Source organism: Lagopus muta, chromosome 1 (genome assembly GCF_023343835.1).
Source record: "Lagopus muta isolate bLagMut1 chromosome 1, bLagMut1 primary, whole genome shotgun sequence".
In the NCBI taxonomy this organism is placed as follows: domain Eukaryota; kingdom Metazoa; phylum Chordata; class Aves; order Galliformes; family Phasianidae; genus Lagopus; species Lagopus muta.
In genome coordinates, this window is record NC_064433.1 from 1435050 (window position 1) to 1451485 (window position 16436).

At 45.8% G+C, this 16436-nt stretch overlaps 1 protein-coding gene across 1 annotated transcript in view; it reads right to left on the reverse strand.

The window, feature by feature from the left end:
* Nucleotides 1-7433: 7433 nt before the first annotated feature.
* LOC125688321 (collagen alpha-1(VII) chain-like) overlaps nucleotides 7434-16436 on the reverse strand; it is a 96474-nt gene continuing 87471 nt past the window's right edge. The window contains exons 83-88 of the mRNA XM_048934306.1: nucleotides 15764-15812; nucleotides 14708-14746; nucleotides 12492-12659; nucleotides 9992-10063; nucleotides 9348-9518; nucleotides 7434-7684 (exon numbers count right to left, since the gene is read on the reverse strand). Coding sequence (XP_048790263.1) covers nucleotides 7671-7684; nucleotides 9348-9518; nucleotides 9992-10063; nucleotides 12492-12659; nucleotides 14708-14746; nucleotides 15764-15812 — 513 coding nt within the window. The 3' untranslated portion in view covers nucleotides 7434-7670. The remainder of the gene's footprint in view (nucleotides 7685-9347; nucleotides 9519-9991; nucleotides 10064-12491; nucleotides 12660-14707; nucleotides 14747-15763; nucleotides 15813-16436) is intronic.

Here is a 16436-nt window from a genome sequence, read left to right on the forward strand (position 1 = left end):
GAATCTTGGCAACCTTTGGCTTCCTTGGGTTGTGTCCTCAACCTTGGTGAGGTGAGGAGGGCTGGGTCAGCCCCATTACCTGATGTATTATTTATCACTGGGGGACTGGTCCAACTCCTAAGTTTTGTGCCTAGAGTGAGTGGTGAGGGCTTGGCTAGGATTTATATCCTTGTGCTTCCTTGGAGACATGTTTGGCATCTTCTTGATCCCTGGGGACTGTACATAGCAGCAGTGGTCCTTGCAAAAAGCTCAGGAGAACCTTGGATCCTGTTGGGCTCAGACCACTGACAACTCCACGTGTTTCAAAGTGGGTTAGGGATGATCCACCCACTTTCTTCCCCTGATTTTATGGGGCTGAGGTTGGAAGAAGGGGGTTGAACTTGCAAATCCGTGTGGGATGGGGACTCTTAGTGCCAAGTTGGATGATGAGTGCTTCATGAATGGTGTGTGGGTCCCTCTGTTCCCCTGCCTATCAGAAGGATAGGCATGTCTCACTATGGCAGAGGGGAACCACTGAAAGTCTCTTGGGGGGGCATTTTGCATTTAACAGTCTGGAGATCAATGGAGGAACTCCTTCTTCTAGTGTGAGGCGTGGGTCTGGCATCCCATGGGCCCAAAGGTGGGGAAGAACTGCTAACCCCAAAATCAAAGCCTGTTGCACCTCTCTGACACAAGGACCTCATGGCTCTGATCATCTCCAGGAGTTTCAGACCTTCAGGTCAAGATGGAAACCCTGCCATTGCCAGAACTTTGTAACCTGGGGTACATGAGGAAGGGGTTATAGGATAGGGAGCAGTATGATGTTAAATTAGATTACCTGACCCATCTTAAAGCTCACATTCATCCAGAGGTGGTGGGGCCTTAAATTCATTTCAGTGCATCACTAAAGTGAATTAAATTGTATAAAATTGCAGCTGCTTTCACAACAGTGATCGGTGCTCCACCTTTTCAATTGGTCTGTCCCTTGTGAAGGGGTGCATGTCCTTCCACACTAATGTTTTCTTGGGGCTGGATGTGTGATGAGAACATATCAGCATGCAGTTTTTATCCATTGCAATCACTTCAGGTTGTGCCCATGGGTTGTGCCCATGCTCCAAATTGTTAGGCATGTGGTGATCAGCTCTTCTTGGTTGGTGGCAATGGGGACATGGTGGAGGGAAAGGCTGCTTCCATGCCAGGAGGTCTTGTAGGACCCTGAGGAGGTGTTTGGCAGTACCATCTCTCACTTGAGCTCTTTGACGTCTGCAGCTTTGCATGGGAGGGTGACAAGCAAGAGTCCATCAGGGTTGAGCACATCTCTGTTTGGGGAAATGTGATGGCAGCAGTTTCCAAAGATCAAAAAGCAAGGAAGGAGTTAATGGTTAATAAACTGCTTTCTTTCAGGTTAGGGATGATTTGTCCCCATGACTATCAAGTTGTTGGGTGAAAAGCAATCAAAGCCACACTGAAGACGCGCTACATTGGAAGGAAATGGGGTATACACATGGGTCTTGTTCAAAAGTCAATCAAGTCAATCCTGTAGTGCTAATAGCCCATATAATTCTGTGTTGTTGTGGGTTTCTTTTTGCTTAGTTTAGTTTTTTTCTTCTTCTTCTTTCTTTTTCTTTTTCAAATGATGAAAACTACCTAAGAATGAAGCCAAAGCATGGTGATGAATGCACTTATCATCCAGTAGATACTGGTGGAGCCATGTAGTGAAAGCCATCTCCATCTCCCATACTGCCAGCAGACGATGGGGCATATTTCTGTGGCTATTTACCCATAAAATGCTTCACTGTTGGGCAAGGAGGCAAATCTGCACGCTAGACATGGAGACTTCAGTGTGATTTTATTAGAGGAAAATAGAAAAGAGAGGCCAGTTCTTAAGGAAGAGAGATGAAAGAAGTCAAGCTGTCTGGTTCATCTCTATTGGACTGTTTTAGCTGTCACTGGCTACTGTGGCTCACCGATCCTTGCATTACTCTTTGCTTTTTGCGGAGCTCAGAGGGAAGATTTTTCCTGTACAATCTGAAAATATCAGAGCACAAAAATGAACCTCAGGAAAGGGCACTCTCAGGAGCTCGCAGGTGGCCCAAAGTCCCCAAAGTTTCTCCAAAGAATTACCTAACTTTGAAAAATGAAGGCTTTGTCATGAGCGTCCTCGCAGGTCTCCCTTTGTGCGTCTGTCTCTCCAGGAGCAGGACACTTTCCCACCTCTCCACAGCCTCTCTCACTCTTGCCAAGCTCAATTTCCTTCTGTGATTCATCATTTAAGTCTAAACGTGGGCAGCTGGAGAGGATCTTATTAAAATTTCATCACCACAAACGTTCCACTACTGGGAAAAATAAGACACAGTGTCTCATGGTCATAGCACACCAGAAGCAAAACTCACATCCCAAATACCCAGACGAAAGTTTTGACTTGATCAGGAAGGCAATGTGATGATGCACAGTCCTGGATTTACACCAGGATTGCATAGAGGAGGGGGACGTGGATGCTCTGAAGGTCCATGGATGGGCAAAAAAGGATTTTCTGAGTTGCTTTGTCTCATGTTTAATAACCTCTGGGACTCTTTACACTCCCAGGGCTATGGATGTTGGACACTCGAGTCTGCCTATTCTCCATCTCACTCTAACCCAATGGCAAAGGACTCTTCCTCTCCCACAAAGCTCATTTCTGTTGGGATTTTCCTCTCCATTACACAGTTTTGGGAGTGGTTTTTGCCCCTGCTGACAGCATGGCAGCTCCAAAAGGGATGTAGAGATCATGCCAATGGCTTGGAAAGTCCCATGACTTTAAGGTAGGACCTTGGTAATGTGTGCCAAATTTTTGTTGACCCAACCACTTTTTCAAGAACTACCAAGCTTTACCATTAACAGCTTATTGGCCATGAACTAGATCTTGGTTCTTGATGATTTCCCTCTAAGTGAAGAAAACAAAATAACACTGGAGAAGAAACATTAATCTGAAATCTTCCACATAACCTTCACCAGTGGTTTTTGTTTGCTATCTCTGTGTCACATTTCCTACCCATTCTCCAAATAGGCATTTCATATAATAGAATGACAGAATCATTAAGGTTGGAAAAGACCACTTAGATCATCTAGTCCAACCATCAACCCATCACCACCATGCCCACTAAACCATGTCCTGTGCACCGTGTGCACGGCGTGCGCCTGTAGCTATGTGGATATCACACCTCCAGTAGGAATAAACATCTGAAATGAAGAAAAAGTGCAAGAAATATAATGGCTGCATCTCTATTGTTGGGTTATATTGCTTCTCCAGCAATTTTTTGCTGCAGGAGACATGGCCAAGGACTGGCCACTTGGTTTCATGAGCCACATGGAGGTACTCAGGGTGGCTTTAAGGGCAAAGTTGGACGTATGCTGGGGACATGGAGACCTGGTGGTGGAGCTCCAAGTGTTGTGTAGGAAACGCTCAAGGCAGGAGATGGGTGAACTAAACCCTGAGGGATCAGAAAGGATTTTCCTTGGTGGTTTCTGGAGTGAGACCAAGGCAGCTCTTATCAATCACCAGTTCCTGGACAAGGAGTGTTTCTCTGTGGTTTTGCTCCAAACCCACGCAGTAATTCTGCTGGAGGTGAATCCATCCCAGTTTTTGCTCTTGCTCACCCCAGCTCAGAGCTGCCTGCCCAGCATCAAAGGATTTTGAGGATTTTTCAGTATTTTTCCTCCCTCTCCACAATGTCACAGCCATGGGGTTGCCATTCCATCTCTGCTATGGACAGAAGATAGTGCTCACCAACAGGATTCTTACCTTCACCAGCAGTGCTGCCAAGTGGCTGCATACACCAAAGCAGTGGCACAGTGATTGCTGTTACTCCACCAAGCAATGGATATCACCCAGAAGTCACCTCCATCACACAGACCAGACAAGGAGGATGGATGTTTTTGCAAGATGCACCTTGCTGATGCTTGGGTCCAGCCCTGCATTAACTCCATGCCCAATTGCATCTCCAGAGCCTAAATTACTCTCGCTCTGAAAATACTGGGTGATTAATTTACCTCACTGGATGTAATTCAGGCTGGTGACACAGTGGTGAACTTCTTTGTTGCTTTTGACTCTTGCAGGAGTGAAGACAGGGACTTTTGTCAGCTCCCTCCCAAACAACCTGTCTGCTTTCATCTGCCAGCAAGGCCAGAGGATGCTGGATGATGCTCGGGTCTTGGCTGTCATTGTGGCCGTTTCAAGGGCTGTATCATTACTGAATTACTCAATTACTCCAGTCCAGCCTCTTCATTTCTCACGGTCCATTTTCTTTTGTCAAGGTTGCTAAGGAACTACCTGCTGACTTTGGATACCTCGATCAGGCAAGTTTCTCCTCCCTGCACCTCCTTGCAAGGCTTTGCTGGCCTGATGTGCCAGACAGAGCTGAAATCCCAATGCTAAGAGGCTGAGTGTGCTTGAGCTATCGGTGCACATATGGCCATATAGCCCATGCACCTTCACAGCTGCAAAAGGAGCAGTGGGGCCACCCATGCTCTAAAATCACCCAGCACTTTGCAAACTCCACGAGGATTATTGAAGCTGACTTTATGTTAATTAAAACCCAAACGTGCATCTCTCCTCCTATGCTCTTCGCTTTTTATGGCCGTTCTCCAACGTGTGATGTTCAGGAATCTTCTGGCTTTGCCCCGTTTGGAGCAGCCCCAACTCCCTGCACCTGGAAAGCCAACAGCTTGCCAGCAAATCACTCGGCCCTAAAAGTCTCCCCGACCCCACAATCAAATCATTTCAAGAAACTCAATTAGAGTGACGTGACATTTCCAAGGAAACACCGAAGAGGCATTCCGGTAATATTTTGGCCCTGCCAAAACAGTTCAGATGGCAAATCAATAATAAATGTTTAAGGTTAGATGTATTAAAAAAAAAAAAAAAAAAATCAAGTTATCAATTTCCCATTATGCCTAAGCTCACAGAGCACTGATGGGAAATTCAAACTACATTTAATACACCCAGCAGAGGACTGAACAGCTTGATATTATACACTTGCCTACAGTACTGGCTTCCACTCCCCAGCTCTTCCAGGCTGCTTTGAAGACTGGATTAAATCTCCCATCTGCCTGGTGAGCTGCTGCTTTGACCTGTATTGTCAGCATGGTTTATGATGAAAAGTCCTGAGCAAAATCAGCCCCAGGAGGCTCTGCCCCTCTCCTTAACCATGAAATCAGGGAGCTAAATCGTAGAATCATGGAATGAATTGGGTTGGAAGGGACCTTTAAGATCATCTAGTTCCAACCTCCCTCCTATAGGCAGGGGCACCTCCCTCTAGACCAGGTTGCTCAAAGCCCCATCCAGCCTGGCCAATTCGACCACAAAATTTAGGTTTGAGATATGCTCTCTCCTGGCCAAGCATGGAACTCAAAACTGCCAAGAAATTCTGCACTCTCTGTGAGGAGACGAAGCCCTATTTAAGCTGATGGCAGTAGACTCAAGAGCAAAAATTTGTCCCATTCCTTCAGTGTCCTGGGAATAATGAGGCAGAAAGAGAAATTCTGGGAATCCTTTGTGTTCTCAGGTAGGTACCAGATCTTGTGTCCATGGTCCCACATCCATGGTCCCAGGTCCATTGTCTCACCCACAGCTGCCTCCTGACCATCACTGTGCTGCTGATTCACAGCAATAAAAATTATCTTCATGCAATTACCATTGCTTATCTTCTCCTCAGACTTGATGTCAGCATAACATGTCTGCCAAGTGCTTTGCTGGCCCACAGAAATACACCCTCCTGTTCTCCAATGCCCTGGTAAAATTGATAGGTGGACAAAGAAATGTGGGCCTGGGGCCACTCGGGGAGAAGCCAAGGGATGGAGGAAATCTTCCTGCCTTGTTTTTGATCTGCCCATATAAATATTTTTTGTTCCAATCCAGCTGTGGGCTGGTTTGCATCAGGAAGGATCATTCCATGTCCCTGTTCATTGCAGGGGAGTTGGACCAGATGTCCTGTAAGAGCCCCTTCCAACTCAAATGATTCTATGATTCTATGACTCAGGGCACGGGATGTTGCAGCTAGATACATCCCAGCTCAGGTCAGTGTGGATGAACTGCTATACAGGTGCCCTTCCTACATCCAAGTCCCTTTTCTCCATCTCTTTCAAGGCTCTGAAATGTTTGCTCTGCAAAACTGTGGCATTTCAACACATTGTTCCCCTTGGCAAGTTTCCACCTAAAGATGAATTTTCCTACCTGTGCATGGTGACTGTTCTTTCTCAGTCCAATATCTCCTGGGCTGCAGCACCTGCACAGCCGGGCACCCCAGAAACATCGCTTTATGCTGTGGCCTCACCTGGAAACACAGCAAAGCTTTAATTTGGATGAGGCTGCAGCCAATATTTTGCTCAGCCAGGAACATTTTGTTTCTACTCTGAGGGAATTTCTTTTTCTTTTTTTTTTCTTTTGCTGTGATGCAGTGCCTGAATGTTTTTTTGTCTTGCCGAAGTACAGGAGAGACTGGAAACGTTAGTCTGAAAATGTCACTTCTCTTGTTTCCAGCTTTTACCAAATTCTATTTATCTATCTATCTATCTATCTATTTATTATTATCTATTATTTTGGTTGCAGAAGGAATGAAAAACCCAGATTTTTCTGCTAAACTCTCCTTGGAACCTGGGACATTGTGGGCAAGGGAAATCCTGCTGTTCTACCTGTAGCAACGAGGCAACCCTGCTCAGCCTGGGAAATCTGAGCTCAACCTTTTAATAAACACCCCTGATAATTTCCTATTTATTTCCCCCAGTTTCTCACCACCATAAATCCTCATTTAACCATTACATTCTCACCAAGGCTGTTTGGAGGAAGAAAGGCAATCCCCAGTGCAATCCTTGAAGACATGATGCAGTGAGTGGTGTTGTTTTCAGGCACCACATTTCCTGCCTCGATGCATCACGACAGTGCTTTTTTCACTCTTGTAGAAGACAGAATCTTCCACTTTTGTGGTTGCTTTGGCAAATTATGAGTATTTGAGGACACAGGAGAGACTTTCACGCTGTTGGATCTGCTTTGTCCCTTCCAGGAGTCCATGTTGTCCCATGATATGCACGTGGAGGAGATGTTACTGGACAGGACCCCTCTAATCTGGGCCCACAGGGACTCCAAAACCCAAAGGTTTACCCTCCCACTTGATCTCCACGTCTCTCCTTGAAGACATGGAGATGGCATCTGTAGGGAGAAGTTCATTTGCTTTCTTATCATACAATCTGAGACAGAGAAATTGGACTTGCTGAAGACCAAGGGGAGTTTGTCTGCCATAGGATGGGGCTCAATCTACTCACTTGATTGGACACTGGGCAATGGAAATTTCCACTATTCTATCTGCTTTTCTTAAAAGGGTCACTGGTCCCGAGTTGAATTATGAGCTAGAAACGATACTCAGCAGCATTAACACACTTTTATTTTACAAAAATAAACTCATGGTAGGTGTCACCTGGATTTGCACAGTCATGCTGCAGGACAAAGAGTACAGTTGTGAGCCTCTGGGCTTTCCTGAGCACTCAGATGATTCCCTCTCTTCATACCATTTTGTTTCCTAATCATGATTACAAGTATTCCAACATTGCTTCTTCTTCATGTTGAATGGCTTGTCTTGCTTGTTAAGCCTCCAAAATGTCCCAGAGAAACTTCTTGCAGCTTCATTTATCTTTGATTTATGCATGGCAACTGCAGCTGATCACCTCCCTCTGACTGGTGTCGGAAAGCAAGGAAAGAGAAAACAAAGAGGATGTTGGAGGTTAGGTGTGGCATGGGCTTTATTTTGAACCTCCCCTGTCTGGAGAGGCTCAGGAGGTCTCTGACGCCATGGGATGTCCATGCCTGGTCACATTGTGACATGCCAGACATTGATACAGCAAATCCTGATCCAGGTCAGCTTTAGGAACTCTTCAGGGTCAGTGAGGAGAAATCATAAAATCATTGTAGAATCATTCAAGTTGGAAGGGACCCCAAAAGGTCATATAATCCAACTCCCCTGCAATGAACAGGGATACCTACAGCTTGATCAGGTTGCTCAGAGCTCCGAGCCTGACCGTGAATGTCTCCAAGGATGGAGCATCTACCACATCTCTGGGCAAACTCTTCCAGTGCTTCTCTACCCTTATGGTGGTTCATGGAGGACACTGACTTGGCCTGGTTTTGTAGGACTATTACTCCACAGTGGCTGCTTCTCTCTATAAAGGGAGATATGGAGCTGAAGATATCTACAGCTACTACAGGGAGCCTATATGCTCATTTAATGCTCATGCCCCAGGCTTGCAGCATTGGACATGAAGCAGCTCATTTCTTACTCAGGGATTTAAAGCACTGAGAGTGACTTCCCCAGGTGTGGTGCACTGCAAAGAGACAGACCAGTAAATGTGAGCACTAGCCAGGCTAAGTGAGTGCCAACTAGCAGATGAACCTCATCAAAATCATTATTGTATTATTTGTTTTGGAGAACTAATACATTTCTTCTGCTGCCCAGAAGGATTTCTTCCATTTAAAGAAAAGGCTGAGAGAGGAGCACCTTTCTAGGAAAGCATTTCAGCTGCAGCTCATGTATTGCTTGGCAGCCGTAGCATTTGCATTACTGTCAGGGCCAGGAGGAGCTAATTTCATACAATCATAGAATAGCTTATGTTGGAGGGGACCTTAATGATCGTCTCATTCCAACTCTCCCACCATGGACAGGATTGCCAGCCATCAGATCAGGCTGTTCAGGATCCCCCTCCAACCTGGCCTTGAATGCCCCCAAGGAAATCTTCCACTGGTGCTTGTATGGACCCTCCACCTCACCCCCATGTCCACCCTGTGTTTTATCAAGCTCAAGGAAGGAGATGTTCAGGAGCTTTCAGGATGGGCTGGAGGGGATCTGAGTGGGGAGTCCACTGGGAGCAAGAGGAGAAGCAGACTTTCAAACTAGAGGCACCACTCCAAGTGAAACTTGGATGTATGGATGGAGAAGGTTATAGGATTGCCTGGGCGGGAAGGGTATGTCAAAAGCTACAACAGCTGGGCAGCCCATCCGGAGAAGTCTATGGGCAAATTGGCCTCCTCAAGGCCTTTGCTGCCATAGAAAGTGGCAACTCTGCCTTGAAAACATCCTTTTTCCCTACAGGTGAAAGGAACAGCTTCTCCTCCTTCTCCCTTTTTCATCTGACCTCACCGCCATCCTCGCATGCTGCTCCAAATCATCCTTCTATCATCCTGGCTTATTAAAAGAAGCAGAGTAGCAGAGCTGCCCTCGTCCTGCTGCAGCTTGCAGCCTGGGTCCTTGGTGGCACACCATAAGGCAATGGAGGCGGACAGATCCTGGATGTGTTTTCCTGCTTCCTCCTAGGAGGAGGATCAGAGAGCCTAGTGGATTTCTCACCTGCTGAGATTTTGCACAGCCGTTCACACTTCCTTTTGGTTTCAAAGCGGTTGCTGTTCCCTTGGCATCCCCCAAAGATGAAGGGTCGACAGGCTTTTGCTGCTGGGTGGAAGTACCAGCGCAGGGTGTAGTGTCGACAGGAGCCCTCGTCCATTGGCTGTAGGCAGGGGGCTGCAGGGAGACACCCCACAACCACTCACATGTGGGATTTAGGTGAGAAAAGACCACCTTGGACAAACACATGGGGCTGGTGCAACGGCTCCCATTGTCCCACAGTCATCACAATGAGGTTGGAAGAGCAAAAGGGGCAGCAAGGACCAAGGGTGGATTCCCGTAGTGGGATAAGCACAAAGCTCCTTACTGTAGGGTTGGTTGCTTCCGGGGACATTGCACAGGAAGCTGTCACCCTGCACTTTTTTTTGGTATGGTTGGACAACACAGAATGGTCTGAAATCACCCCCTACTTTGTTCACTACCAGAACGAATGCAGCTACTTTAAGCCAAGCATGAAGCTGAGATTTGAACCTCTGCTTGCTGGCGTGTGTAGCTTTTTCAGCCCCACATCCCCTTGATCTCAGAGCCAAAAAGCACTTCCCACCCGAGTAGTGACTTCCCTAAATGTCACTTAATTCAGTTTATTTCACCTGGTAATTGATCGTGAGCTTCTCGGCGCTTGTACAAAGGAAGACCTCTTATTGGCTGCACACTGGAAGCTGCTGGGGAAGCAAAAGGAAATCACACATAATAAGGGCACGCAAACAAATTAGCCATCATTTAAATATTGATCATTGGAGCCTTACATGGCTTTCTGCTGGCTATCAAGTTCCCTTAATAAATGTCATGGAGTTATTGGTGAGGCAGGGGGAAGAACTGGCAGCAATAAAATTCTTAATGGTATTAAACAACTCAGTCAAAAAGGTTGGGTGTTAGTCAGAGAAAATGGAAGTATTTGTGGTTGCTTGCAGGAGATAAATGTCAGGCTGGAGTTTTGTAAATCTGGAAGCTTTGAAAAGCCAGCGGCGATTGTAATCTGGCAGTAATAACCCTCCGACTGCAGAATCCTGTTAACATTTCCAGCGCCTATCGGCACTCATCACTTAGTGGAGCGATTTATGGGCCCTCCTGCCTCAGACCCAGGCTTTAATGGGATTGTCGGCTGGCGACGGCGGCAGCTGTGATTCAATAACATGTGGTACGCTCTGCCGATCTCAAACCGCCCCGATCCCAAACACTGCCTTGATATAAAGTGAGTTTAAAGCCAGATGGATGACGTCTCCCAAATGCAGCACAGATATTAGGTGAGAGTTTGAGTGATGGGCAAGAGGAAAGCGGAGATGGTTGAGGCCAGCTTCAGGTTTAGCTGGATATGTGGGGATTATTTGTTCCTTAGAGGATTACATGGGGAAAAAAATGAGATAATCATCACTAGGTTTGACTTAAAACTCTTTCCAGAGCTCAGGAAAGTACCATCATGTGTAATAAAGGTAAAGATATTTAAAATGTAGGTCAACAACCTGTGTAGGCTGCCACTTGTTGTGAGGTTTGAAAGTATGTATTATTGGAGTCACACTTTTTAAATATATTCCAAAGTAGCAGAATTGATTGCCCAAATCATTTGTCTTTCAGAATGCATCTTGCCCTATCAATACCTATCTCTCTGAGCTGAATCAGTGACTGCTCCCCTCAGGGCTGCTCCCTTCATACAACTCAACCCTCCTCCTCCTGTTGACAAAATCTGAGAAGTCGTGGTGTAAACATCTGAATGTTTACTGAACTGGAAGAAGTGAGACTCAACTCTCCCCTCCTCTACTGCACTTTCTTGCAATATGTTTGGACTTTGAGTACTGAGTGAAGAAAGCAGTTCATAAGCAAGCCCATAATCGCCCTATTCCTGTCCACCACCATTTCTGCACAGTGCTTTCACTCTCTATCTCCCAAAAATCAAGACTAAAAGGCAAATGTCGCAGATGAAGTCAGAAGGACCATGGGTGAATGCGGAGTGGTCTGAAGATGTGATGGATATGTGGGAAGGTGGTTCATATGAGTCACATTTGGTGAAGGTAATTTCCATCTTGCTGCCAAGATTCAGGGCAGAAATGCTCAGAAACTCCTAAAATCAATTATATCAAAGGCTTTGCTCACCTCCATTTAGTGTGCACGGCACAGGGATGCCCATAGATCCCAGAAAAGCCACCCATGAGTTATTAGCCCATGGCGATAGAAGGAGGTATAAGACTTGTATTTGCTGAAGGGATCTGATGGGTCATCAGGTCTCCATGACTGAGCAAAGATGTTCCTCACTCTAATGCTCATAACAGTGGTTCACAGAAAAAAAGGGTTGATGATCTGAAATTAAGCTGAAACTGCCCCATCCTGTCTTTTCTCTGGAGAGATGGTCATTCTTAGCCAAGCTTTAATGGATCTCCTGGTACCCAACAGATCTGTCTCCTGGGCTTTTCTCCCAGGACACCATCCCAGTTAATCCCAGAGTGGTCCTGGAGCAAACTGGGGATTCATCCTATCTGTGCCTGCAGGCCAGGCCATAACATCTTTCCACTTCTGTACAGACAGGACTGTACTGCATGCATCTGCAGAGCAGGACCTTGGTTGTTCTGTCTCCCCCTCTCTCTTGGCCAACATAAAGGGTGAGAAATAGAGCCAGTTGTTTTTCCATTAGCTGCAATCATGAGTTTTACCCATTAATATGTTCATGAGGCCCTGGGCAGAAATAGTCTGTAATAGCTCGAGTGTTTGGTCTCAAAGATGCAATTTTTGGCTGATAGAAAGCCTTACTAGAAGTTGCAAAGGACATGAGGGGGACAGCATCAGCCTGAAAATGTTGGCTGCTTTCTTCCAGCACTTAAAAATGTGTTCTTTGGTAGGTGGTGATCTCCAATGGTGCCACGTGTGTTTGGCATTTCCCTCACCCACACACTGGAGTGTTGGATGATCTCACCTCTGAGTCACAGAGAAACACGGGGGATCTCATGTAGGAGCCCTTGTTGGAAATCCCATATCTGTGTCCTTTCTAACACAGAGGAAAGGAATTCAGCACTGGGTTCATGCTGTGTTCTGGGAGAGGTGAAGACATCATCTCCCATGATAGAAAAGCTCAAAAGCAATCAGCCAGGCAGCTGTACTTACCTGTCGTAAGAGAAGGTGTCTCCAGGAAGGACTCTGATGGTGTCATCCATGTGGTCATGCTCTGGGTTTTGTTAGGCATTTCCTCCCAGTTTTCACCATCCCTTCCAGGGTGTTTTTGAGGCTGAAAATACCCTTGAAGCTGCCTCTTGAGTTCAATTGCTCCCAGGCCTGTGGATTTAATTGCTGGGTCAGTGATGATGAAATCTGGCACCACAGTTTGACAGCTGAGCTCTTATGCTTAGAAAAAAAATTGTAGTTCAACAAAGTGACTACTAGTATGGGAGAAAAGTCACAACTCAATGTTGCACCTTCAAAAACTCACAGACTCACAGGTATGGCGTCAGATTAGGAAACCATTTTTCAAATCATATAAGCTGTAAAGAAGGGCAAGAGCTTATAGACAAATCATACTGTCTCCCATCTTCCCAAGGAAGGCTGGGATATGTTAAACTTACTCAGAATAAAGGTTGGTTTTAAAGGAAACTGTTCCCAAGGAGTGATGGATCTCATTGGTACCTCCATGGCTGTGTTCACAGTGTCATTTGGGATGGAGTTCTGATCAAAGCTATAATTAAAGGTCTGTGGGACCTGTAGCATCTTCATGACACGTTGAGCTGTGCCAGTCTTCTTGGTGGATGGGCAGCATGTTAGCAGGGCAGGTCTTTTATGAAGTTTTGGCTTTACGTATGTACAGGGTTGGAAACTACAGTGTGGTAGATCTAATGGAGCCTGGCTGTGCAAAATTGACCCAGAAACATGTTTTAAAGCAATGTGGACCAGCAAACTGAATCCATTCCATATCAACTCTGTAGCATGTCCACTGTGGTTTTGATCTGGCTTTGCAAACTTACTGCTATTTCTAAAAAGATGCCTTGAACATGAGTTGGAGACAGGACGATGTGCTTCTGGCTGAGCATCTGGATAACACACAGAGCCCTTGGGTAACATCCGAGTTATGAATGCAAAACATTTCACCAAAGGTTTTTTTTTTGTAGGAGCACGGAGGCTTCCGTGTCCAAGAGCATTCAGCACGCAGGATTCATTTGCCCTGATTTATTACAGCAGCAAGTAGAGGCCAATGCAAGGGCAGGATCCCAGGGATGGGGCCATGGATAATACCAGGGAGAAACCTCTACCCTGATAGCTTTGCTTTCTAAATACAGAGCAGGAGAGGGGGACGCAGAGTTTGGAAAGGACTATATTGTTCCTAATGTAATTGGGAATGTCCCATGCCAAGGGAGTCCCCATCTGCTCCGTGTGTCTGTGATTACATTGGCTCAGCACAACCAGAGCAAGGTTGCTGCCAAGCAGCTTGGCTATTTGCTTCTTGACCCATCTCTCTGTTTAGTAAGTCCCTGCCTTTGTGAAATGCTCTGCTTTATATACTATGAAACAATGTGCTATGAAGGCTAAAACAACAACAACAACAACAACAACAACAACAACAACAACAAACAATTATGGAGGAAAAATTAAAGCAAATCCATTTCTGGAGAAGGTATATTCATTTTAGAGGCAAGCTGCTGCTCATCCTTTGATTATGCCTGTTTTAAGCACTGAACAGGTAGGGAAAGACTAACTGCAGTGGCTGCAAGGAGAGTGTCTGGTGCCATCCAAGTCAGTAATGCCCTCATGTTACAAAGCCCAAAAACTTCCCATGATGACATACAGAGTGTAAGATACATCCACGCATACCTTTCCTGAGGTTGGATGCATCACCCTGGGCACTGCCCACCCAGAAAGTGACTCTTCTAAGTGTTCTTTAATTCAGCAGAGAGGATAAGCCCTTGGCCAAATGTTGGAGTTGGACTCCATGATCCTTATAGGTGCATTCTGACTCAGGATATTCTAAGATTCTATGATTCTGAATGTGGAGTCTCCTAAATATCAGCAGATTAACCATCCAGATGACATGGACCATAAGAAATAGGACTCCAAAGCAGGAGATGGAATGTTTTATTCTGTCTTGCAGTACAGGGTGGAAATTGGTGACCTCTTGGCTTTTCTCTTAACCCTGTTTCACCATTTCCCTCAAGAAATAGCCCTCCTAAAAGCTGGGACCTAAAAACGTTTGGTGATCCAGGGTCATTTTCCATGTTGAAACTCAGAAAAAGGTATTTAATGATATCTTTTCACTCAGTCTAGGGGTAAGGAGAAACATCCTCTAAGACAGAGCACACTCCCATGTATTTCAGTATGGATATCAGCAGACTTACCCTTTTCCACAAGCATCCTTCCCAGCTCATCTCCACAATCTGCAAAGAGAAGACAGGGCAGAGTTTGTTTGCTGCTTCTTTTTTTCTTTTTTGGCCATTGGAAAGAATTTTTTTAAATGAAATGATTATTGTTATTGGCAGCACATGCTTTCATGGGTTATATTCGATTTCTACCCCTTAAAACATTCAGATGTTTCCTAATGTCAGAAACAAGCGTGATTCCATTTTAATCATCTTGGCAAGTGCAGTGGTGACCTCCAATCCTCTTTGGCCATAGGAATGCTCGAAAGAGTTGGGCAGCTCTGCTGGACCTTTGCAGGGCAAGGAAGCAACAACCACAAAAGCCAAAAACCTTTGTGATGTGGGGGTTTGGGGTTTAAAAAATCCCAAAATGTGGTCTTCCCCACTATTTTTTTTGTCACCTTCTGGTCTTGGTTGACAGATCTGGAACAGGCTGCCCATGGAGCTGGTGGAGTCACTTGCCTGGAGATGTTCAAAATACGAGGAGATTTGGCACTGAGGGACATGGTTAGTGGGCAGTATTGGTGGACAGTTAGACTGGATGATCTTAGAGGTCTTTTCCAGCCTTAATGATTCTATTCTTCTGCTTTCACTGAAGAGGTGTCAAGAAGTGCCATGAAGCAGAGAGGAATTAAAGTGTTGTTATCAAGCAAAATTTCCCCCATTTATCTCCAAAGTTTATCTCCAAACTTTCCCCCGTGACCCAGAACCTTTCACCAATCAGTGGGGAAATGGAGATGAGCGGGGAGGAAAGCTTTGCTGACAAAACCACCAGGGAAGAAACGTGAAGACAGAGGTTTTAAAGGAAACGTGAAAACAGAGGTTTTAAAGGGAAAGATTTAAAGTGTGACTAGGAGGTCAGGGTTACAGCAGAGACTCTGCAGCCCAAAAGCCCACACTCATCTCCAAGTAGACGCGAGGTGACGCATCTCTGCTCACTGTTAATGGGGTGATATTTGCTGGGTCGAGCAAGCATGTGCTGCCACTCAAATTACTCCAATTTAGTCGCTGCCAGCAGCTCGCCAGCTGACTTACCACATTGGCCTCTCATTTCGCTCCTGACCACCTCCTTCACCTCTTCCTCCTGTGCCACAGGGAGAAAAAAAATGATTAATAGAGATTTTCTACCCCTGCACCATCTCCCTCAGCTTTTTCTTTCCCATTCTGCTGGTGCAACCTCACCTGGAGCACTCTTTGCAGTTTTGGGTGCCACAATAGAATAAAAACATAAAACGATTGGAAAGCACCCAAAGGAGGGATCTGAAGGTGGAGAAGGCTCTGGAGGGCAAGATGTGTGACGAGTGGCTGAGGTCCCTAGGTTTGTTTGGCCCAGAGCAGAAGAGGATGAGGAGAGGCCTCATGGCTGCCAACAATCACCTTGTGGTGGCCTAGAACTCCTTAATGGTGGCCCTACAGCCTTCTCATGTTAAGATTCTGCATCAGAGGATGATGGGCATGGAGCATGCTCCCAAGGATAGTGGGCCCAGCACCTAGCTGTTAGAGCTCAAGGAGTGCTTGGACAACACTCTCAGACATAGGGTTTAGGTGGTGTGGAGTCAGGGATCCTTGTGGGTCCCTTCCAAGTGGGGATATTCTATGATTATGTCCCAGCCAGACTTCTCTTCATAGAATCACAGAATCATTAAGGTTGGAAAAGACCATTAAGATCATCTAGTCCAACCATCAACCTGTTTTTACGATAAGGGTA